The sequence below is a fragment of the Ammodytes marinus genome (assembly GCF_949987685.1).
Source record: "Ammodytes marinus genome assembly, chromosome: 10".
Classification (NCBI taxonomy): Eukaryota; Metazoa; Chordata; class Actinopteri; order Uranoscopiformes; family Ammodytidae; genus Ammodytes; species Ammodytes marinus.
This window is the reverse complement of record NC_137214.1, coordinates 18,193,501-18,217,508: the sequence shown is the minus strand read 5'-3', so window position 1 is coordinate 18,217,508 and position 24,008 is coordinate 18,193,501. Positions and strand designations below refer to the sequence as shown.

The following is a 24,008-nucleotide window of genomic DNA, read 5'->3' as shown; positions in this document are numbered from 1 at the left end:
GTGTCCTTTTGGAGTCTCCAGTTGGTATTTTAGGAAACGGCTAGACATTCCCTTGGAAAAAACTGTGTAAAAAATTAATTATGCAAATGTACACATCATTAGTAAGATATTGATGATTTTTCATATTTATTCAAACCTTTTGGAAAATACTGTAATACAAAAAGTTGTTGTTTTAATGTCAGTAATCAACTTGCAAAGTTTCTTAATGATATAAGTAAAAAAAAATCCCTATTAGCCCACCCCCATTCGCTTAAACAGTGGTTCTGATTTGCTCTATGTCGGCCCGCTGTAGCTTTCCAGCAGCTTGTTGACAAGGTTGTCCACCCAGGTTGTGATCGTGGAAGGTCCTGGATATCATTTCTGGTGAACAACCTTTTACAACGCTCCATGTCTGTTTTTCAAAAAAAAAAAAAGGAGTTTTGCCCCCTAGGTACATTCAAAATTCGAAATTTTCTACAGACATTCAGAACTACCTAGTGACCAGGTATTGGGAATGACCAATGATTATCAAGTAGCCTCCTAGAAGGACCAATCATCTTCTGAGCTGAGGAGGCGCTGGCCAATTAGCATCTAGAATCGTCTAGAGTCCCTTGTTTGCGCGCCCTTTATTGTCATTAGTTACGAAGAGAGAAAATAAATCGCGATAATCTTCGGAAATCAACATACAGACCAGTAATTATTTTAAAACATATGGAAATTGTTTGATTTGTTTGCTAATTATATGTATTGATTACTTTCCCTCGTAGAAGTCGGCTGGCTACTATCTCAAAGGCTTGTAAATGGGTCCCCTTGAGATTTTGCCGGTTGTTCAGACTCCTTTGTACATGTTGGCTGATACAATTGTATTAAGTATAGTTAGTTCGTTAGACTTGTGGTTTTAAGCCAGATAATGGACGTTTGAAATACTGTAAAGGAGGCTATGCAATTTCCAACCAGACCATCGTTCTTCAATGAAGTGAAATGAAATTTGAGCGGAAGTAGGTAGGCGGGCAGAGCCAGGCTAAACGTTAGCTAGATTTTCGCTAATTTTGCATCCTCTCCCTCACAGACAAATCAAGATAATCCGCAGTTTAAAACCATTTCACAATCCTTGGTGCCTCTTTGATCCAAAATGGCAAGTGGAGACTCATTTTTGGAAAGGTAAAGTTAGCTAAGTGCAAGTCATCTTTTAAATTCTTATCTGAATGTGATTTTAGCTCAATATAAACACAAAGTCAAAGAAAAACTTTTAGAATTTGGGTGTGTGGTCTGTTTTATACACAAATTAAAAGAGAAAAAATGTGTTAAATAAAATCAGAATAAAGAGATGTTAAAGATAAAAAATAATGTGTGTCTAACTGCCAATATTCCGTCCACATTTCAAGTCTGAATTCATAATAATACTATATTAAACCCAAAGTGAATTAGCATTATGTGTATCAAACCTAGCCAGCAGAGTCAAGGAGACATCCTCCAATGTACAAAACCATATGAAAAAGATGATTGTAGTGACACGGAAAACATACATAAAGGCATTGGCAGCTTTTCGCTAACTGACCCCACTTGGCCATAACAGCAGACTGCTTAAATAACTTTAGGGGTATGAATGAGTCATTTCTGTGCTTAAATTATTTACATTAATTTATTATAATGCCTGTCTGGCCCTGTCACAGTTAGTCTGAGTAATAAGTATTTGATGATTCTTAGATTTGACTAGATTATTTTGTTTTATCTATTAGTAATGAGGAGCTGGATGACCTTACAGATTCTGGCAGTGACTATGAGGCCACAACAAAGTCCACAAAGCGGAAAAAGCGGGCAGTGCCCATCCCTGGACCCTTGGTAAAAAAAAAATATATTTTCTCTCTCAAAATTCATTTAGATTATTCACTCATAGGTCTGGGCTTTGGTATTGTTCAAGTTTTTTTTTTTTACATTTTCTATACATTTATTTTTTTACATGATTGTTCTTATAACTGTTGTCCTAATAACTACAACACTGCGGTTGACGTTTGTTTCAAGCCTACACCTTATCTTGTCACGGCTACCACTAATTCAGTTGACAACATGAATTCACTTAAAGTCCCCTGCTGAGCTGCCCTCCCATCTCTCTTTCATCTCAAGCCACCCAAGAAACCCAGGCGTAAAGCTGCATTGAGGGTGACGTCCAGCCCCCCTCCTCCAGACCAACGAAGGCAGCACTCCAGGGTCACCTCTCCTAGGCCGGACAATAGAGGGAGAGAGGAGAGCCAGGGCATAAGCGCAGACGATCTCTATGATGCTGTCCGCTCGGGAAAGAGCGCCATGGTGGTGAGCTGAAAAGCAAGGGGGAGGGGGGGGGATAAAACCATGAAGGGAGGGGGGTGCTGTAGGAAGATGTGTAATGAGAAGAGAAAACAAGGCCCCAAAAGGCCACAATGAGAGATTATCATCTGCTGTCAGTGGCTGACTGATGTGACCCTACAGAATTGCCTTTGATAAGCAAAGAGGAAAAAGCTGTTTTCAGTGGGTCCTGTAGTCAATGATTGACAGCATGCGTCCATCCCAACTATTGTTGTGCTGTGCCCAGTCTCCCCTGCTTAAAGACTTAAAAAGCAGGGCAACATAACAATAGGAGGAGAAGAAAATGTCTGTCACTACAGTAGCAGAGCAGCAACACAATGCTGACGGTTATTCCGGGTGAAGGACCTGCTTTTCAGCACATTTGGCAAATCTGGCAAAGTGCAGTCCCCCAAAAAGGTTCTCTAAAGGTTATACAGTTCTAGGCCAACTTTTACTCTACCATGCTTCTGTTACATTTCCCATGCATTTCTCTTACGGTAATATACATTATTTGTTCTTTATACCACAGCAGATGTTTCTAAAGCAGTGTCTGGTTTAGCTTAATGGCGCCATGGTTGCCAAAAATGATTATGCAAAGGAGATGGTGAATAAAACTGGAGCGTAGAATGGGCAGAAAAAAATAAAGGAGGGGCATACACACACACTCGTTACTGAAAAAATATAAAAGAAAGAAAGGTTACACCTTAAATCCATAACATTATTCAAATGATATGTATGTTATTGTATCTATCTGTTCTTTGAGCTGAGCACGGCATTCTCATTGTATGCTATCTCCCTGTCAATCTAAAGACGGTTGTGGACGAGTGGCTGGATAGCTACAAGCAAAGCCGAGAGGCGGGGCTACTGGTGCTCATCAACTTCATTGTTCAATCCTGCGGATGCAAAGGTCAGAGGTCAAGAAAGGAGCCCACCAAAAGAGGGGTGGGGGTTAAAGTTCAACAGATTATCTTTCCAATTTCATCTTGGGCAATGATCAGCAGTCAACTATTGATCTCTGTGTGGTAACGATGCAATGTCTAGCTGCTGTGTTAATCGACGGCATATTGACAACACACCATATCAATATTTTGTTAGTGTATTTAAAATGAATAGAAATCATGCCACTGTGTTTTTAAATTTTTGACTCAACTAACGGAATGATTGTATTTTCAACTTCTATATGTTCAGGTGTTTATTGTACTTAAATTCCTAATGTAGAACGCTAACGTGTGGTTCTTTTGTCCAGGCGTTGTAAGCAGAGAGATGTTTGCCAGCATGCAGAATGCTGAGATCATCAGCACACTTACCAAGGAGTTCAATGAGGTAAAAAAGGCCCACCTGCTCATACATGGTTAAGATATTTTTTTAGATAAATCCTTAAAATAAAGATTTTTCCTACTGAACTGCAAGTTTGAATCTTGTTCATAGTCTTTATAATCCCTTCCTCAATATTTATAATCCTGATGAAATTTGAAACAACCTCCATATCCCAGGGGAGTTCAGCATGTTGGAACACTAATTAAAATCCAATGCTGATAAATGAACACGCCAATGAGTTAATCACTTTGTTCTTGAAATAAGTTGAATCAAATCAATTATTGCCGCTGATGTTATTGGCATTAGCAAAGCAAACCACAGGCTTCTACCTCAAATACCTGTACCACGCGAAGTGTAACCCCTGGAACACTCATCCTACCTCTACTGCACGTCTGCGTCTGACTTTTTTTCAGGCGACCATGTTAACACTACAGCGGCCACACATTCAACCACGGACGTGCCGCCGACGGCCGTTGGAGGCCCCTTCTGCAGCGACGCTTCACTTTACCTCAGGAGGCTCGCCTATTCTTTCGGGGAGACGCGTGTCTCTCTTGGGTCTCATTGCTTTAACTGATAGAGAAATACTGTGGCTGTGTTCGGAAAGCCATACTAACGTCCTACTCATATTAATTTTGACTTCAATTTGAGTATGTGACGGTTGGGTATGCGAGTTTGGGTATGCGAGAAATTCCCGGATGAGTACTAACTTCCGGGAAGATTTTGGGTATGGATCAATTGGATACTTTTCATACTGAACCGCCCCACAATGCATCGCGTCTTTTCAAACGACAAGGAAGGTTTTTTTTTTATTCTTTATTTACAATTCTGCATTTCCTGCACAACACAGGACTGTATGTAAAAATCTAGTTCTATATCTAACCTGTGGAGGGCGGCAATATGCTAAACAGCGAAACAACTTCATATTAATGGGAATTATCTGTGAAAACTATGTAGAAAAGACAGGGCTTTTAGCAGCAGCAGCAGCTGTTGAGACGTTACTTGTGTGGCCTAAAACGGCGTGAGATAGGCAGCAGTAACGGACGCAGACGCGCTCCAGAGGTAGAAGCAGGATGTGTGTTCCAGGCCTTTGGTTGATTTCTCCATTTCTTTTGTGTCCTGTCGTCTCCCTAGGATTCAGTGAACTACCCTTTGTGCAACCCTGGCCCCCAGCTGAAGCGTTTCAAAGCTGGCCTGTGCGAGTTTGCTCAGGTTCTGGTACGCTCCTGTCGGAATAGCATAGTTTATGACGAGTACCTGTTCCCCGCCCTGATGGCCCTGCTCACTGGCCTGTCCGACTCCCAGGTCAGAGCCTTCAGACACACCAGCACCCTGCTTGGTAAGCAAACATTGAAACGTATACAAAAAACTGAAAACTGGTTTCACAAGGGTGATTTGATTATAGTGAGGCTCCAATTTTATGATTTGTGGTTATCACTTTTGTATGGCACTCTTTGAAGTGAGTTGTGTTTTTGATAGGGATGACGTTTCTGTTTTTCTGGGAGTCAGAACAAACTGCTCCATTCAGCCGACATCTGCTTCGGTTGCTAGAGCCGTTCTTTTGTTTATTTTCAGTATAGCTGCTTTTGTTGTTTCTCATTGTTGTCTTTTGAAACCCAATATCATGCATGTCATTTCTTCTCTACATTCAACCAGACCACAAAATTAAATTTTAATGCGATTAGGATAGTAAGCACTGTATATTATTGGATTTACTCTTAACACTGTAGGTAAAGAAGGTGAGGGTTTATGTATGACCATTGGACTTTGAATGCTTTCTATTTCACAATGAGAACATGGAATCTCTCTCAGCTTAATATCATGACTTTAAAAGCACCAATTGACTTGCTTTAACGGTGTTTTCGTTAGTGAAACATCACTGGTCTTTCCCTCTCGGATTGACCTTTGTTTATATCTGTTCTGTCACGTCACTGTAGCCTTGTCAATCTGTGTGATTTCTCTCTCAGCCATGAAGTTGATGACTGGGCTGGTGGAAGTGGCAGTGATCGTGTCTGTTCAGCTGCAGACCACCCAGCGACGATACGACATGGAGAACAGCAAGAGGGCCAATGATAGAGCCTCTGGCAGACTGGAGGAGCTGCAGGCCACCATCAAAGAGGTGACATACTGTGCAAACAGATACACTGCCATGAGTACACGGCCATTATCACATACTGAACATGGAGGTCAGGACAGATGCATACAGTGCCTTGCAAAAGTATTCATACCCCTTGAAATGTTCCACATTTTGTCACGTTATAACCACACACGTACATCTATTTTATTGTGTTTTTATGTGATAGACCAACACACAAAGTGGTGCATAATTGTGAAGTGGAATGAAAATGAAACATGGTTTTAATCTTTTTTTATAAATAAAAAACTGAAAAGTGTGGCGTGCAAAAGTATTCAGCCCCCTGAGTCAATGCCTTGTAGAACCACCTATCGCTGCAATTACAGCTGCAAATCTATTTGGGATATGTCTCCACCAGCTTTGCCCATCTACAGACTGACATTTTTGCCCATTCTTTAAAAAAATAGCTTGAGCTTCAGATTTAGCATCAGATTGGATGGAGAGCGTCTGTGAACAGCAGTGATGTCCAGTTAGTTTCCGCCACACATTGCATTTTGCATTCAGGCCAAAAACTTCAAGTTAGGTCTCATCTGAATATGCTGTGTCCCCCGCATGGCTTGTGGCAAGGGTTGGAGGAAGGTGCTCTGGTCAGATGAGACCAAAATTGAAGTTTTTGGCCTTAACGCAAAATGCAATGTGTGGCAGAAAACTAACACTGCACATCACCCTATACACACCATCCCCACAGTGAAACATGGTGGTGGCAGCATCATGCTTTGGGGGTCCTGTTCTTCAGCAGGGATAGGGAAGCTGGTCAGAGTTGATGGGAAGAAGGATGGAGCCAAATACAGGGCAGAAAAGCCTGTTAGAGTCTGCAAAAGACTTGAGACTGGGGTGGAGGTTCACCTTCCAGAAGGTTAAATACCCTAAACATACAGCCAGATCTACTATGGAATGGTTCAAATCAAAGTATAGTCATGTGTTAGAATGGCCCAGTCAAAGTCCAGACCTCAATACAATTGAGAATATCTGGAAAGACTTGAAAATTGCTGTTGACAGATGCACTCCATCCAATCTGATGCTGAATCTGAAGCTTGAGCTATTTTGCAAAGAAGAATGGACAAAATATATCAGTATGTAGATGTGCAAAGGTGGTAGAGACATACCCCAATAGACTTGGAGCTGTAATTGCAGCGATAGGTGGTTCTACAAAGCATTGACTCAGGGGGCTGAATACCTTTGCACGCCACCTTTTTCAGTTTTTTATTTATAAAAAAAAATTAAAACCATGTTTCATTTTCATTCCACTCCACAATGATACACCACTTTTTGTTGGTCTATCACGAAAAATCCCAATAAAATAAATGTCCGTGTGTGGTTTTAATGTGACAAAATGTGGAAAATGTCAAGGGGTACATATGAATACTTTCGCAAGCCACTGTAACTGTGAATAAAACAAATGTCTTCGAATATGTTAGACATTAATCCTGACATACTGCCTATCAAGCAGGTTTAAGTTGGTCCTTGGTAATAATACACCATCATTTTCCTTGCTTGTTGGACATAGATTGTTTATTAGCTGTTGGGTTTGAAATTATAATTTTTCAGTAGCAACATGATAATGATAGATAAAGACGCTTTACTTACTAAGAGTCTGGTGATAGAGTAAATAAACGTTTCGCTTGAATGCATAATGTGCCTGCTATAAATGCTCACCTTTTTCTTATGCATCTCAATGTACAGACATTTGGAGATATAATAACTTAAAAATGGTAACATTGTACATTATATTTTAGGAACAACAGGTACTATCATTAGAGTCAAAGTATTTTTCTGTGTGATGTTTTGTTTCTATGATTTTCTGTGACAAACATGATATCTCTCATATCGATCACTAGAGTTAGAATAATGTCGAAATTGTGAAACTTAAATTGAAGTTTCTTTAAAACCTGGAAGAAAAAAATTGGGTCCCCCATAGCTGTTTATTATATATTGGTGTACAGTCTTTGTTGTGGATGTTTCTTTGACCGTGTTTCACATCAATGCGTTGAAGCTGCGGGAGAACAGAGAGGAGTTATCCTCCATGATGAACGGTACGTTCCGCGGTGTGTTTGTGCACCGTTACCGCGACCGACTGCCTGACATCCGCGCCGCTTGTATTGAAGAGCTGGGCCTGTGGCTGAAGAGTGACCCTGAACACTTCCTCAACGATGGATGTCTTAAATACCTGGGATGGACTCTGCATGACAAGGTTAATAACACACACACACACACACACACACACACACACACACACACACACACACACACACACACACACACACAGGATTAGACAGTAGACAATACATAACAGAGTAAAGTGTTAGTTTAATGAAATTCCTTTATTACACAGTTCCACTCCCTGCTGGCAGCACCATGTGTCACAGAGGTAGCAGCTGTCTGTCTGCAGCCCTCCACAGGCCAGCAGTGGAGATTGCAATGACAAGGACTGCAGCGGCTAGAGAATTGGGCTTTCCAAATTTAGCAGCTTCTCATTTTATGAGTTTACACATGTTTCATGAAGCTATTGTTACAGTACATCAATGTAGTATATTAATGTGAGTTTATGATAATTTTTATTTATTGAAAGTACCCCTGAAATGCGTCAGAATTTCTATTACATCCAAGATGGCCTGAAATTGGCCTTAATATAATGGCATTAAAAAGGTATTAAAAAGTCTTCAATTAAACTTGGATATCCCTGGGGTTACCTTATTTATGAAATTTGAGAGCCTCTCACAACAAACACTATTGCAGAATATTTACAAGCAGAATCATATACACTTACTGGCACAAAGAACAATGTACCTTTATGAATAAACTATGGCATCAGTCAGGTTCCAGATGTGTGAGATGAGTGTGTTACTGTACTTTCTTCTTCATTCTTTCAGCAATGTCCAGTGCGTCTGCAGTGTGTGCGTGCCCTGCAGGGTCTCTACCAGGAGAAGGAATTCATTGGCCGCCTGGAGCTTTTCACCAGCAGATTTAAAGTGAGGCGTCCCCCTGGATTGGACTCACATCTCATTTAATGCTTCTTTCTCCCCCCTTTTTGTTTTTGTGTGTGTCTGACTGCAGCAGCAACTCTCTTTAATCTATTGTATCAGCTTATTCTATTGATTCTATTTTGTTGCTTGCCTACAATATGTCTTTCTCTTCCCAGTATTTTCTGTCCCATCCTCACTTTTTATTGTTGCCTTTTCTTTCTACCATTTTTGTTCGGTGTTATGGTCTCTTTCTTTGTCTAGGCGTGTGTCTGGGTGTTTTAATAGCTGGCAATTACTGATGGTTAATAAGCTCTTCTCAAACACATAAAAACCCTCCTAAGCCACATGTGCCGAAGCAGATAAATGGTCATTCATGCCATGGCATAGCGCCTAATCAGTGTGTCTGTGTGTGTGTGTGGGTACATTTATGCATATCTGTTTGTGTCTTTTATTCCCCTGTGTCTGCTGGCATGATCGCGTGTGTGTGTGTGTGTGTGTTTAGGAGAGGATGCTCAGCATGGTGCTGGACAAGGAGTCAGACGTGGCAGTGGAAGTGGTCAATCTGTTGTTGCTTATCCAACAGTAAGGGGTTTCTCTGTCTGTGGTGTTTTCTCTTTGCTACTATCTGCAAAACACAGTGCAGGAATTTAATTTCAGTATAACACAAAAGAACAAATAAAATACATTTTACTGTTTCAATTCAAAGTACCATTTGTAGTTTTGAGCTTTTTCATTACATTTTATTTTTTACAGAAAAGGGCAGTTCAGAGCATTATTAATAATGCTATCCAAATATTCTATTCAGTAATCCTTTGGTCACACAAGATGTGCACCATAATGCTTTATGTGAGAACCAGCTTTTGTGTCAAATGTGTCAAAGTAAAACCTTTCTTTCTAATTTGAAAAAGTGACGCACACCAAGTCAAACTGAATTATCATGGGAAATATATGAAGTGAGAATTACATAACGGTTCTAATACTCTTTCCCATGAATGCTGATGATTCGTGAGTCATGATCTCTCATGTTAGACACCATCGAGCACCACTGACTGACGCAGGTCTGTGCAGTCAGTGTAAATGAAATGTTTTAGGATTATTAACAAGAGAGATGACAATGCAGATGCTTATTAAAGATCGGTGTAATTATATGAAAAATACCTAAAATGCTAAAAGAGTGCAATAAATATTTAGTCAAATATCAGTACAAGAGTATTACAATATTAATATTCTCACCCTGTGTTTTTTAATATAACTATATTGACCTGTAACTGTTTTCATGTGTGCCGATATGCAGGGGGACAGAGGAAGACCTTAAAGAAGAGGAGTGTGGACACATCTATCCCCTGGTTTACGCTTCACACAGAGGCCTGGCGTCAGCAGCCGGCCTCTTCCTCTACCACAAGTACATTGTCATCCTTTCTTTACGCATGCTGTCTATGAAATGTTATGCTGTTGTAACATTTAGGTTCAACTCCGTATTAGTGCCTTGTATTGTCAAACATGTGCCTCAAACATGATTCCTTCACCAAAGGTATTTCAAACACAAAAAAAAACTTGTATGGTTTTGATTTAAATTTGTAAACTTTTATAAAGCAGTACATCATAATTCACACCAAATCTGTACCCGTTTTCACTTTTCGGATAATATAATGTGAAAATTGTTTTTTGTGTGTGTGTTTTGTGTGTGTCAGACTGAAAAGTGTGATTGCCAGTGACAGCCAGGGGAATGATAAAAGGGACAATGCAACCTTCTTTCAAATCCTCATTTCCTTCTACATCCAGAGCGAGGTAATGTCTTTTTTCTCCCGTCTCCCTTCTGTTCCAATCCGTCTTTTGGCCTCAGTTTGACAGTAAAATGATTTGAAAATATCACTAAAATTATATATATATATATATTTTTAATATATATATATATATATCCTTTAGCAGCAGTGGGAACTTGAAGAAGTGCTGACTGATTGAATAATAGAGTTGATAATAAAAAAGCTTTTCTGGGTTGAAGAATTGTGCATCTTCAATTGTGTATACTGGAACTCCCTGAATGATAGAGGTTAATGGAACATGATTTGGAAGTTTTGACACACTTGTGCCTGACGGATGTGCAGTGAAGTTATGTTGTGAATTTAAACCAAAAGCAAATAATTATTTTAATAATAATAATTTTCTTGACTAACTCTGTAAAAAAATAGATTTACAGACATACACACACACACACACCCCACACACGCACAAACTCTGTTCAAAACTTCCAAATCATGTTCCATTAACCTCTATCATTCAGGGAGTTCCAGTATACACAATTGAAGATGCACAATTCCTCAACCCAGAAAAGCTTTTTTATTATCATCTCTATTATTCAATCAGTCAGCACTTCTTCAAGTTCCCACTGCTGCTAAAGGATATATATATATTTTCCACTCACTGCTATCGGGCACTTTTTAGAGAAGGAACTCTGGATACTTCAGTGTTAAACAAAATTAAATCAAATTAAATCATCTTATAGCCAAGATCATTAAGACAGTTGGTTTTAATAAACGTAGAATATTTTGCAAGGTCTGTTTGACAGCTTCCGTTCTGACTTGGAATTAATTCAACCCGGACCCACCCGCTACTTGTGTGTCCGCAACTGGCCGCTCCCACAATCTAATAAGGCTGCTGTACTGACGCAAATCACACATTTCAGGTTGCGTTGCCGTGAGACACAGCTATCCAGAGCCCTGGACAGCTGCAGAGATTAAAATGAAAGCGTTTCTGTGAGACCGGCGAGTAAAAAAAAAAAAAAACGTCTGAGATGCTCGGGTCAGAGATGGTCAGGCTTAAAAATTCAGTGAGGATCAATCTGTGTAAACAAGCAACACAATAAGCTAAAGCGCAATCTCTTTTCCTTTCTGCCTGTCAGTGTGAGAGAGAGAGAGACAAGCAGTCACTAACGCACTCACTACGCTTGCCGATCGCCCCTTTAATCGCTGAGAGACTTTTCTATCGCCAATCGGAAAAACCATTATACCCGCAGCTTGTTAACCTGACCGCCCAGACCCACCCACAACAATATCAAAACTACTCGCGTGGCAAAACCAATAAAGGGCCCGCAGGCGTGCCGCAAAATGCAGACCTCTAGCTGAGGCTCACAACATCATGCTTCAAAAAATGCATCTCTGTTATGCTTAAGGAATGTAAACCAAGAAGCAGGGCTCTTAAGGCCAGGACACACCAGTCCGACTACCCAAAAATGGAGTTTGCCGATTCAGGCAGCTCCAGTCTTCCCGTCGCGGCCAAAAAAGTGCAAAGAACACACCAAGTCGACTGCTGACTTTCCGTACGCTCTGCGCTTGCGCGGGACGTAATGTCTCCATAACAGCAGGCGGCGCTAATCTGTATTGTGGCCCGAAAAAATACGGAAGCCGAAAATGATGGGACGGCTCTCTAGACCATAAACATAGATAGAAATACGTATTTATATTTATGGACCATAAAGAGCACAATTTTTAGCAGAGAGTGTCGAGCATGGTGTCGAGCAGTCAACAAGGGTTGATGCATGTGAGTACTCGCTGAACGAAACAAATAAACACATTAAAACAATGGCTAACTGTTGTTAGCTGTTTGTGCTACCCGCCTCACTTCTGGGCTTCACTGATTCGCTAGCCCTCCACAAATCAAATTGCTCCAACTGAAAGACTGCCCGCCGCCGATTGAGAGAAGCCCAACGACATCTACGACGACCGATTTCACGGCACACACCAAACAGATTCGTGTCCCCGCCCCCTCCAGACTCTATGACGGCGATTATCGGCCGGTGTGTCCGGGCCTTTAGATCCATGGACTCGGTCAGTTAATAAAGCCCAGTGTCAATAAAGCCAACCGAACAATGTCAAGCAACATTTAGCTTTTTTGCTGCATGCAACTGGGACAAAGTGCGAGAAGATCTTAGATGTGCCACAAATGTAGCAACTTGTAAATCCACTTTAAAAAAAAATGTCTTTGCATATGCCTAGGATCAAGCACTGCAACTTGCGCTATGTGTACAAAAATGTGCTGCCATATCAATAAAGTTATTTTGGTTTGTTATTGACAGTTCCATGAGCATGGGGCGTACCTGGTGGATAGTCTGTGGGGTGCAGCAGGAACTGAGTTTAGAGACTGGGACACTATGACAGCATTGCTGCTACAGGAGACTGGTGAGGAAAAAGACAAGATTGTGTAAACAACACAAGCAGTCTTAGCTGCATCAGATCATAGTGCTCGGCTAAACACCAATATACCGTGGTCATTTATAGAACTCTCATGTTGCTCCCTCGCTGTGCCTGGATAATCTCAACCATCACCCACTGTTGTGCACCTGTCTGTGCCTCTGTTGTCAGGTCTGCTGTATGAGGAGGAAGGCACTCTCATAGAGCTGATGATGTGTGCCATCAGACAGGCAGCACAGGCAACCCCGCCTGTAGGGAGAACTCAGGGCAAGAAGGTGGTGACACATGCACACAGACACATGCATGAAAGACATCTGTAGTCTGTTTTATGGAGCAGTGGAGCTCGGGGGCAAGAGATATGTCAGTCTTTGGTTTCATCTTTCAAATGTGCCTGTCATACAAACAGTCTAGAGTTTTAGACCTACAAAAGGGAAGCTGAAAAGGAATAAATCAGATTACCATATCAGTTTGAATACTTTTTCATATTGCAGTTCTCACACATTTGTTTTGTTTACCTCAACCTCAACCTCCACCCTATTCCTATTTCAAGAAAGACACCTTATCCCATTTTTTAGATCATATTTTAACTTTAAATCATTAGTGTTTTAAAAAAGTAGATTATTTGATCACATAATTTCGTTAAGGAGTGTTAGTAATTTCCTCAACTGTGATCATACCATTTTGAAAACAAAGGAAATGTACAGGCTCTCATAATATCTGAATGCTTTTTGTCCTCAAACGTGCACGTCTTGATGACCTGTGATTGTCCACTCAACATACATGTGGAATTAGACCCTGAATACAAAGGATAAGAAGGTCCAGGAACAAGACAGAAGACGTATCACCACACACTTCATCCCATTACTGCCACAGCTGCTTGCCAAGGTACACGTAACAATAAAATCGATTGCGTTGTACACACTAACAGTTACAATTTTAATTCATTATTTGAGGTTTTGGTTAAGCATCAGAAAAACGGCCACCACAAGCTATATAGTATATACTTTGTTAGATTTTACTTTCAATACTGAGACTGTGTTTTTGTCCTGCAGTATTCAGCAGATGCAGGGAAGGTGAGCCTCCTTCTCAAAGCTCCTCTCTACTTTGACCTTGAGATGTACAACAGTGCTCCGCAGCTGGAGAAGGTAGGAGTAGTGGAAATGTGAAGGATCAACACGATTAATTAACCCTGAATATATGATTACATTTAAAAAAAATTATTAAATTACAATATGTTCCTTCTGAATCGTTACCCCACGCCCATGATTTTATTAAATAGTCACTTAAGCATGCACAAGAATATTTCTGAGAATTGAAAGTATAAAAAAAAAACGATCTAAACCACGGTGAAGTGACTCTTCTCATGGCCTGTAGTTTTCATTGGGACACTGCTCTTACCTCTCATATCCATTGTAGTTGAGCATGCCATATTCAACCACAGCTGTTTATCCATAGCTATTCTCTTCTACTGCATCTTCTTTGTTGCAATCATGCACATCGTAAATGTGAAAAGAAATTCAACAACTTCTTTGGTGAAGCACCTAGCGTCTTTCCATGTAATATTCATATGTTTTCTGACAGAAAAGTCATTGTATTTGAGGAATCTGTCAAGCTAGCCAGCACTTAGTCCTCAACATCCCTGCTGTCACTCACTTTGTGAATCCAAGCGGTCTTAAAACGTGTAGCATGTCCATATTGAAAAATATTTAAACATTGATATTTGTTTGCACGTTTGGTGGTCTTGCAGAAAGGAAAGGAAAGGTTATGTTGTTGTGTAACCTTGTGATATCTGATTTGTACAGAGTCTGTGTGTTATCACAAATATTCTTGGTCACAGTATGTTGAAATATCCTACATACATCACAATCGCGTTTGCAGTTTTTAACGTGATCAGGCATGACATTTAGCCTAGGCTATGTAATAAGGGCATATAGTTGTTTATATTAACTTACTTTTAATCCCAGATAGCAGGATCGGAAATAATATTAATCTCAAAATAAATCTAGTTGTAGTCTTGCAATATGAGAACCCCTGTCTTTGCAAAATCTCAGTCTGTGACAAAAAAAATCCAAACTAATGACTAATTGTCTTCAGGTGTGAGTTGAATGTCTTTTAGATGTGAGAGGGTGTCAGTCTTCAATCTTTTAAAAGTCCTCTAGTGTGAGCCCAGCATTACTCACTCATGTGACGGTTCTTTACCTATTCCACTTCCATCTGCTGTTCTCTGCCAATTTCCTCTACCGCTCTGTCCTCTCTTTCTCAGTATCTTCACCTGCTGCTGTCTCAGATCTGTGGTATTGTGGAGAAACACACAGAGATCAGCGTGTTGGAGGCTTGTGCCCACCTGGCCAGCACCCTTTGCTCCGACCGTTACACCTTCTCCTCCCGGGCAAACCTGGCTTTCAGCCAGCTGATGGATGGCCTGACCGAGTGCTTCAGCACCTACTTAGATGACTTGCTGCAGGTGGGAGAGCGTGGCAGGGAAACATTGCATACAGGCAAACATATACAGTATATACTGTATATACTATTTTGTCCATCCATGTGGTGAGGGTAGGCCAAATAACAGAATGACTCAAAACGGCTTAGTTTTAGCCTATACCTAATAAAAAAAACTGAGTATATGGTTGTGCAGTATTGGCAGCTTTAATAAAGTCCCAGTTCGTATTCGTATATGTTCAACATTAGTCATATAAACTATTCTTTCTGGGAGGAAAATAGTATGGTCTAACAAAAATTAGGACCTGCAAAAACCACATGCAATGTACATTATAAAATTATAAAATGTTGCTCTCAAGAGTGTGTGCTTGTTTACCTAGGGTACCGCAGATGACGATGACACATACAGTGCAGCCATTGCCTTGAAAAGGATTGCAGCCTTGAGCAGGTAAGTGTGTGTTCTTTCGATACACATGGAATTGTTAATACACACTATTTTTTACACAGAAGTGTGTGTCTGTTTCCAGCGCAAGAGATCCGACGGGCTGGAAGCTGTTTGACTCCTGTCTGAAGCTTCTGAAGAGCAGGATAGAGTCTGGAGAGCTCAACAAGGAGGTCTGAGATAGTCACACATTACAAAATGTCAAAGGGAGTGCTGCGTTCGATAATAAAAAAAACATTACTTATGTTTTTCAAACCCCTGTTGAACATCTACAAAACCTTCCCACCTCAGCATTTGATTGGACTGGAGGTCAGAGAATTTCAGCATGGCCCAAATTATCTGTATGGCAAAATTTTGCCAAAGAAAACATTTTCACCTCTGCGTTTTTTAAATGATTTCATTTAGTTTAGTGTGTGTGTGTGTGTGTGTGTGTGTGTGTGTGTGTGTGTGTGTGTGTGTGTGTGTGTGTGTGTGTGTGTGTGTGTGTGTGTGTGTGTGTGTGTGTGTGTGTGTGTGTGTGTGTGTGTGTGTGTGTGTGTGTGTGTGTGTGTGTGTGTGTGTGTGTGTGAGAGAGAGAGAGAGAATCTGTATTCATTTAAGCTTCCCTTTTGTGTATTTTCAGCTAATGGTTTCGGCTCTGAAGTGTGCGGCCTTTCACCTGATGTGGGCTAAAGTGAATGCAGTCAACTCAACACCATCTGAGGTGATCACAGAAACAGACTTTTTTTTTTTCTCTCCATCAATGCATTCGTCTTCGGAAATTCCCTGTTCACTGACAAAGAGATGACTCGCACTAACTTGTCTCCTGACCCGCTCAAAATAACCAGGCTTGTGTGATAAATCCTTTTCGGATGGTTGTCACATCAATGCCAACCCACCAACACGCAGGCCATGTTGGTGGCCTTCCTGTGTGTTTGTGGAGCTCCTCTTGTCTGTGTTGTTCAACAATTCAGCAGCTGTGCAGACAGCAGGCAATTAACACAACAGTCTGTTAGTGTGTATCCAAGCCCACGATGACGCTCAAACATTTATTTCCCCCTGGTTCACACTTTCTCTCACTGTTTTCCTTTTACGTAATTGTTACGTCTTCTTCTATCCTGACTCTCCTGAGCTTTCACACACACACTGACCATGCCTAGATTATTCATTGAGTCATTTGTGTTTACCTACACATGTGTTTCAGGGGGAAAACGTACAAATCCCTTCCTGACAAGTTATTTTCATCTCAACTGACAGTGACTGCAAATAAATGATGCTGATCCTTTTGTGTATGCTACTACTACTGTTTAATTTAACATCCAAATTGGTAGATAAACTTAAATAAAGAGGCTGAATAACAGTTTTAATGTCCACACGTCCTACACAAACACACACACACACACACACACAAATGTACACAAGATATCTGGGATCTGCCTTATTTAATAGCCATCTGTTCTAGGCGGACTTGAAGCGTCTGAAGAAGGAGATGCATTCATTTTGCGGAGTCTCACAGACCTGTCTGTCTCTGACCCAGACTGAGATCAGAGATCAGGTAAGAATTTTGTTGCAATTAGCATCACCCCATATGTAAAACCACTGTTTTGCTGAATGTCTGTAACATTTTGAACATTCAGGCTAGGTATGTTGGTTGTTTCTTACTAAGGTTATTTTCCCTTTTACACACAGAAAGCTATTGTCTTGGGGACTAGTTGCCTATGCTTCTCTATGACAAGCTGATACAGCTACAGAATTGCTGGCAAGCTTGGATGAGCTGACAAACTGAATAGTTTTAAAGGTCACATATCTGTATTATTTTATTTAAAGAGATGGTCATTTCTAATAAACTCTGTCTTTGGGTTGACAGGCGTTTGAGCTGCTCTGTGACATGCTGCTCCTGTACAGTGCGAGTTCATCTCGCTCTGAAGCCCTCCAAACGTTGGTCCACCTGCCTTCTGAGTCCCTGCGCTCTGACATGGCTGCTTTCCTCCTGGACCACATCTTCTCTGACACTGATGACGCTGAGCTCAATGGTATTTAACACCAGAAATGAAAACCAACTCTTTCTAAATGCTAGCATAAGCTGTTTTGCTTTCCAGAAGCACTTTTAGTCTTTGTTAGCAGGGCTGCTACAGATGTCATCCTCTTCTTTTTAAATAAAACTAGAATTGAGATTTTCCCCTGATGGTGTAGTTCTTTGGAAACAAACTGCTGAATTTTAACACCGCAAAGCTCTCTCGGTAGACCCTACCTTTTATTTATGCCTGCAGACATGGCTTTTGATGTCAATTTTTTGAGATCTTGCTGCAGTAACAAATCTTTTTCACTTTTTTTCTGCCGATTTCCCCAGCCCAAATACCAGTCCAACATTATACTGCTAGCTTCTTATACTCATCTCCTGCCTTAAATCTTTCATATTAACTATAAGTCTATTACTTCCCCGTCTTGTGCTCTCTCTTCCCTCTCTTGCAGAGGGCGAGGAGGAGATGAAGATAACTCTTCTCCAGAGGAAGCGCAACCAGCTGGCCGGCTACTGCAAACTGGTCATCTACGGGGTGATGGACCTCATCGCTGCTACTGACATCTTCAAGCACTACAGCAAGGTCAAGATGGGCTTTACATGATAGTTAAGATGTATTTATTAGCCTAGCATATTATATATATGTATACATTGAAAGCACCTTCATACTCAATGCTTGGCTGTGTGTCACACTTTATTGCACATATAAGCATACTTTGTTAATAGTTATATTGCTGGGGTTAAAAATAGTTCAGTCAATGTTGTAAGACCATCATTATTTGAAGGAATTAATTGGGTTAGGCATACAAGAAATGTGTTTATACAAAATGAATAATGGGAAATCAGAAAATGTGTTGTAAAAATCAGCAATGTGCTAAACATTTGTCAGAGGAAACCAGTTAAAATAAGCTTATTTTTTCTGGTTTTCTCTAGTACTTTAAAGACTTTGGTGACATCATTAAAGAGACCGTGAGCAAGAGCAAGCTCATCAATCCCGTCCTGAGTGCCAAGACAGTCGGTCTGAGTCTGCAGCAGGTGTGTACTTTCATGTAGCTAGAATGACTTCCGTCTGAGGGCTTTTAATGTGTACTGTGATGGTAATAAATATCACTAAATACATGACATATTATATTACACATTATTTTAACACTAATGCACTATACTTTAAATATTATTAGTAAAGGTTGTTTTCTTTTCATAATCACATCTTTTGACTGATTTAAAGATGTCCCGTTTATGCAGAATGGAGAATATTTGCATTGAAAAACCACAGCTACCCAGCACTGACAGATTTTCAAAAAAAAAAATGTGTGGTGCATGTGCATCCACAAATGGTTGTTAATGAAAATCTATTTACTAAATGACTGTTTGAATTGTGCCAGATTCATTGGCCAGTCACAGAAATACTATAAAACTTCAAACGTGTTTGAACATTGTCTGTTATTGTACAGTCGGTTCAGTGTTTCATGCGGCACGTCATTTTTCAACAAACCAATTTAATCCTGTACAGTCTAAACTTTATCTAACCAGCGAACAAGTGGAACATATCTATATCTAGTCCAGATATCTATAGAATTGTTTAAATAGCATGTTTCTGCATAACAGGTTTATATAGATTCACTTTTGTGTGTTCAGCTGTTCTCAGAGATGTTTACAGAGGACCACAGCAGGCAGGATCTGGGTGAGATTAGAGAATTGGCCAAGAAGCTTGCCATGAGCTTTGGCATCGACCTTCATCGTATCCGCAAACCACTGGTGGCCCTTCACATGTAGGTAACACGCATGTCTCTGAGAAACAGTATTTTCAATTCAGATTGTACCATTTTCCTTTCTAACAGCTATGAGGGCAGCCACCGCTCAGTGGATGTGAAAGAGACATACATTTCCTCCTTACTGATAATCAAATTAAATTCTGGAAAATGCGTTGTCGAAATCAGGAAATACTGTTTATCCTTACAGTATGCTACCTGTACGTACTGTGTTTGCGTTGAAAAACAAATACAGCCTAGGCTCTGTAAACTGGTATTTAATTGTATTTTATGGCATTTAAAATTGTATTTTGCATCTTATGTATTATCTGTTTTAGTGGTTTAGGCCGCCATTGTAAATGAGAACTCGTTCTTAATGACTTGCCTGTATAAACAAAGGGGAAATAAAACATAAAGTAGACAAAGGTGGCCTCCCGTAGCTAGCAAAATGTCTGTTTACAGGGCCAAGGCTGTGTATTAACCAATACTGGATTTCTTTTCAGCACGCACACTGTACCTACAGGTAGTGGATCCTGAGGAGATATTCACGGATTTTCACAAAAAAATATTATAATCAAGTATTTTTACACTAAAGCAGTTCATGTTATAATTTGGCTTTATATTGCTCTTAACTATTGTTTGTGTGGTTTGTGCTGTCAGGGACGGTATCCGTTTTGCATTTCGGGAGCCACAGGAAGGAGAAGAGCAATGCCCCAATGCACCCTTCTTTGAGATCCTGAGCGAGTTCAGTTTCAAGCTGCTACAACAGGACCGCGCCCAGCTGTGAGAAACACATACATATCCACAACGTGCTTTACTCTCCAACACTGAATCTCAGTAATGTAATACTGATTTAACAATAGTAAAAACGTGTAGCATTGTCATGAAATGACAAATGCCCCTCTGAGTCACTTACCTGATGCCAAGAGGATTTTTTATCGCTACATGTTATATTTCAGTTAAATTGCTGAGTATAAGCAACATATTGAATATGACAACATAACATTGGATTGAAAAATGGCTTGGACATTAACACAGGTTTCTCTTGTCTTTGTCTCACAATCACTTTGTCATCCCCTCCCAGGGCTGCATTTCTGAAATCCAAGTGTAGCAGTGCTGCCCTCTCCTGGCCATCATTCAGAATGTATCAGCGTTCCCTGGAGGGCCGTTCCGCTAAAGGCAGAGGGCTGGAGGAGGAAGGTGATGGCGTCTCCCCACATAATACCCCTGTAGCCAAACGCAAGAGGACCACTGCTCAAGGTGAGATAGATGCACAGCACATGTATGTTTAACAGGAATGCTAAAGAAGGAATTATTTCACGTTTTCTGTTCAGTGGTCAGTGTTAATTATTTGCTGTAAAGAGCCAAGTAACTTTTTGACATCTTCTTTTTAGTTTGCAAACCGCACAATGAACAAAGTGTCACAGATATTAACCTTGTGTTGTTGGCTTGTGTCTCCTCCAGGTTCATCAGTGTCCAGCGTGGGCAGAGAATCCTGGTTAGAAGGCAGCAGTATCCACAGCAGCCTTCAGACCCCAGCCCTCACCTCCACTGTCCAGAGACAGCCAGCCAAGCTGCTGGCCGCCGGGGAACCCAGACCCACACAGTCTGAGATGGGCTTAACCGGACCGGAGTCTGACGAGGAGTTCTCCGAAGGGTAGATTGAGTTTAATCTTTTTTTTTTTTTAGATACTTTTTTGGCATTTTCAAGCTTTATTAGATAATACAGAGTTGAAATGGGGAGACAGAGAGAGAGAGGGGGGATGACCTGCAGTAAAGGTCCACGGGTCGGATTCGAACACGCGACCACTGCAACGAAGGCCGGAGCCAATATAGTATGCGCTCTATCCACTACGCCACCGGAGCGCCCCTGAGTTTAATCTTTAACACATTTGGAGTATCTGCCATATTTATCCCTGTGGTTTGGATATTACTGCCATGCATCTGCCAAATGCTAGAAAGTGCTGCCAGGGCTGTACAGTGCGACAGTTTTGATCGCATTTGCTACTGAAAAAGTCCACTCGCACTAGTGCGACAGCTTGCTAATGAACAGATGCTGTCTCTTTGAGACACAGAGGAGCGATCATGAGAGCAATGCACAACACTGCTGAGAGGGCTCTAAATTAACACTCTCCAACAGCGGATAAATGTATTCTTAGACATGTAAGTTATTGAGTCCACCCTCCACTTTGGCTGGTGAAAGATGTAGGCTCTGGATCTGTGCTTGTGCGGTGATTCTAACGTCTAAACTTCACCAACGGTAATAACCAGAAGGAGACGGCTCTTAACATTAACGCGGTTAAGTTTGCGCGTGTGCAAACAGAACATTGCCTGTGCGCCTTCACATTAAAAGCCTGTTACTAGCCAAACGTGAGTTGACTTTTATTTTGAAGCCGGTAAGAACAGGAAGTTAGCGCTTTACAGCACTGCAGTGGTCTAGCTTGAAAGGCAACTCCTTCAGCTGCAGAGAAAAGTCAACAGTAGACTATTTAACAAAGTTTGAAATAAGCCACTGAAGAACTACTCCCAACACATTCACAACAACCTATTTAATTTATCCTAAATTGTACCAATATGTATACTTATTTATTTAATAGGCTATTTTTAATGTTTTAAAGTTTGGTTTTAATTAACAGAAGGACATTTTCTAAAAAAAAATATTATTATTAATATAATAGGTTAGATTATTTTGTCTAAATTGCAATCAGTGCACCCCTATTAATTTTTCTATAAGTATTACTGCACACACTAGGATATAATATTAATTGAGAATCTCAAATGAGACCAAGAGCGAAATGCAAGGGTTAAGGTTATGCAAGTTTTCGATCATACTGTGTGCTACCAAATTTATTTTTGTGCTACTGATTTTTTTTGCTTGCTAGCACCAGTGCTACCACCTAAAAATATAAGCGTACAGCCCTGGCTGCCGACAAGTTTTATTTTTTTAAATAAAGTTATATACAGTTAATTTTCTCATCTGCTAACATCATGTTCAAATAGATGCATAACTTGTGTTCAAATAGATGCAAATACAGTTGAAAGATAGATTTGTAGATAAAGCAGAAGGAAGGGAGGTACTTTGACCATTTAACCAGCCATCAACAATTTTTCATAACATGCTACAAAGACATTCTGGGTGTTAAAATGTACCTGCTGCTAATCACCAGGTCCAATATGCGAAAGGTGAGGCCCAAAAAACGACACCAGCTCTCCTCCAGCCAGACAGGCACCACTGTGGATCAGCAAAGCCTCAACTCCCATCTCACGTTGTAAGACTGATCTTAGAGGAGAATGCAAACTGTTTCACAATTCACAATTTTTTCTGTTTTTTATCTACAAAATGATAATAATTGTCTCATTTCGTAATTGCCGGTAATTCTATCAGGTAAGAAAAATAACAATAGAATGAACTGTGTTTTCTCTCTAGACTATCACTGATAGAGGACGACATGGCAGAAAGAGAGGACATTGAAGATTATGAAAGTGATTCTGAACATGAATCTGAATATACACTGGTAACATTTTAGAACAAATTACACTTATTTACATACAGTATACTGTACTTACGAATAAGCTTTAAATAGCATACCATTTTTGACTGTAAACTTAGTTAAATGTATGCCTTCTTAAACTTCATTATACTTGTGATGTGTGGATCTGGCTAGAGACCATATAATGATGAAAAAAGTGAGTACAATTTAAGGAATTTTTCATCTTGTTTTGTTCTGCAGCCCTCCAAGCGTGACAACTTGGTCAGTGTCCTTGATGAACTCTTTGAATGAGGGAACACAGACCTGGACTACTTTGGGAACAACAGTTCATGCATTTCTTTAATATTAGTGCATTCTCATTGGTTTAAAGTACATGTGAGTACTAAGTATCAGGGCCATCTGTTCTTCTTCAAGACCCCTGACTGAGTTCACCTATCAGATTGATTTCAATCATTCATTTTGTTGGAGGGAAAGAGAAAGACAAAATAATGATTATGAGTCTGGAGGGAAAGTTTTTGCATTTACTGATAGACGTTTTTATGTTATTAACTCAAAATCTACCATATGTTCAAAATAAAGTAAAAAGTATAGTGAGATCTCTGTAGTCTGACAATAAGCTAAGACTCTTTGTGTTCCACATTTTGAATTCAGTTTCATTATGTATCTTGCACTGTTGTTGATGGCGCCTTTTTTTGTCACTTGCTAATTTAATGTTCATTAAAAAATACTGAGTTGAGCAAACTCTGAAAGTGTGTCTTTATATAAAATCAGATGACAGTTTTTTTTGAGTGGAAACAGTGGGAAGGACATATATTCATGCAAATGCATGTATTTGTACGATATATGGGCAGAACATGCTAGTAACCAAACATTATGCTAGATGTTTTTTTTTCAATAATTTATATGAAATACACAATGATAAATGTTTTACAGGATTGTTTTTACAAGTTTAGTTTGCTATATTTTTGGTATTCTGTTATGAAACTACCT

General features: G+C 40.2%; 1 protein-coding gene across 1 annotated transcript; it reads left to right on the top strand.

The window, feature by feature from the left end:
* Nucleotides 1–1,111: 1,111 nt before the first annotated feature.
* stag3 (STAG3 cohesin complex component) lies at nt 1,112–23,309 on the top strand (the record flags this gene model as incomplete). Its single annotated transcript, XM_080036067.1, has 31 exons — nt 1,112–1,140; nt 1,719–1,821; nt 2,104–2,289; nt 3,112–3,208; nt 3,548–3,624; nt 4,750–4,954; nt 5,583–5,734; nt 7,743–7,940; nt 8,620–8,718; nt 9,215–9,294; nt 10,007–10,114; nt 10,404–10,500; nt 12,785–12,887; nt 13,071–13,174; nt 13,692–13,784; nt 13,952–14,044; nt 15,163–15,363; nt 15,719–15,786; nt 15,866–15,953; nt 16,403–16,483; nt 17,222–17,314; nt 17,627–17,792; nt 18,232–18,362; nt 18,713–18,814; nt 19,415–19,548; nt 20,188–20,310; nt 20,612–20,787; nt 20,992–21,184; nt 22,695–22,796; nt 22,955–23,042; nt 23,259–23,309. The coding sequence occupies 31 exons, from the start codon at nt 1,112–1,114 to the stop codon at nt 23,307–23,309; spliced, it is 3,621 nt and encodes a 1,206-aa protein (XP_079892193.1).
* Between the last annotated feature and the right edge of the window lie 699 nt (nt 23,310–24,008).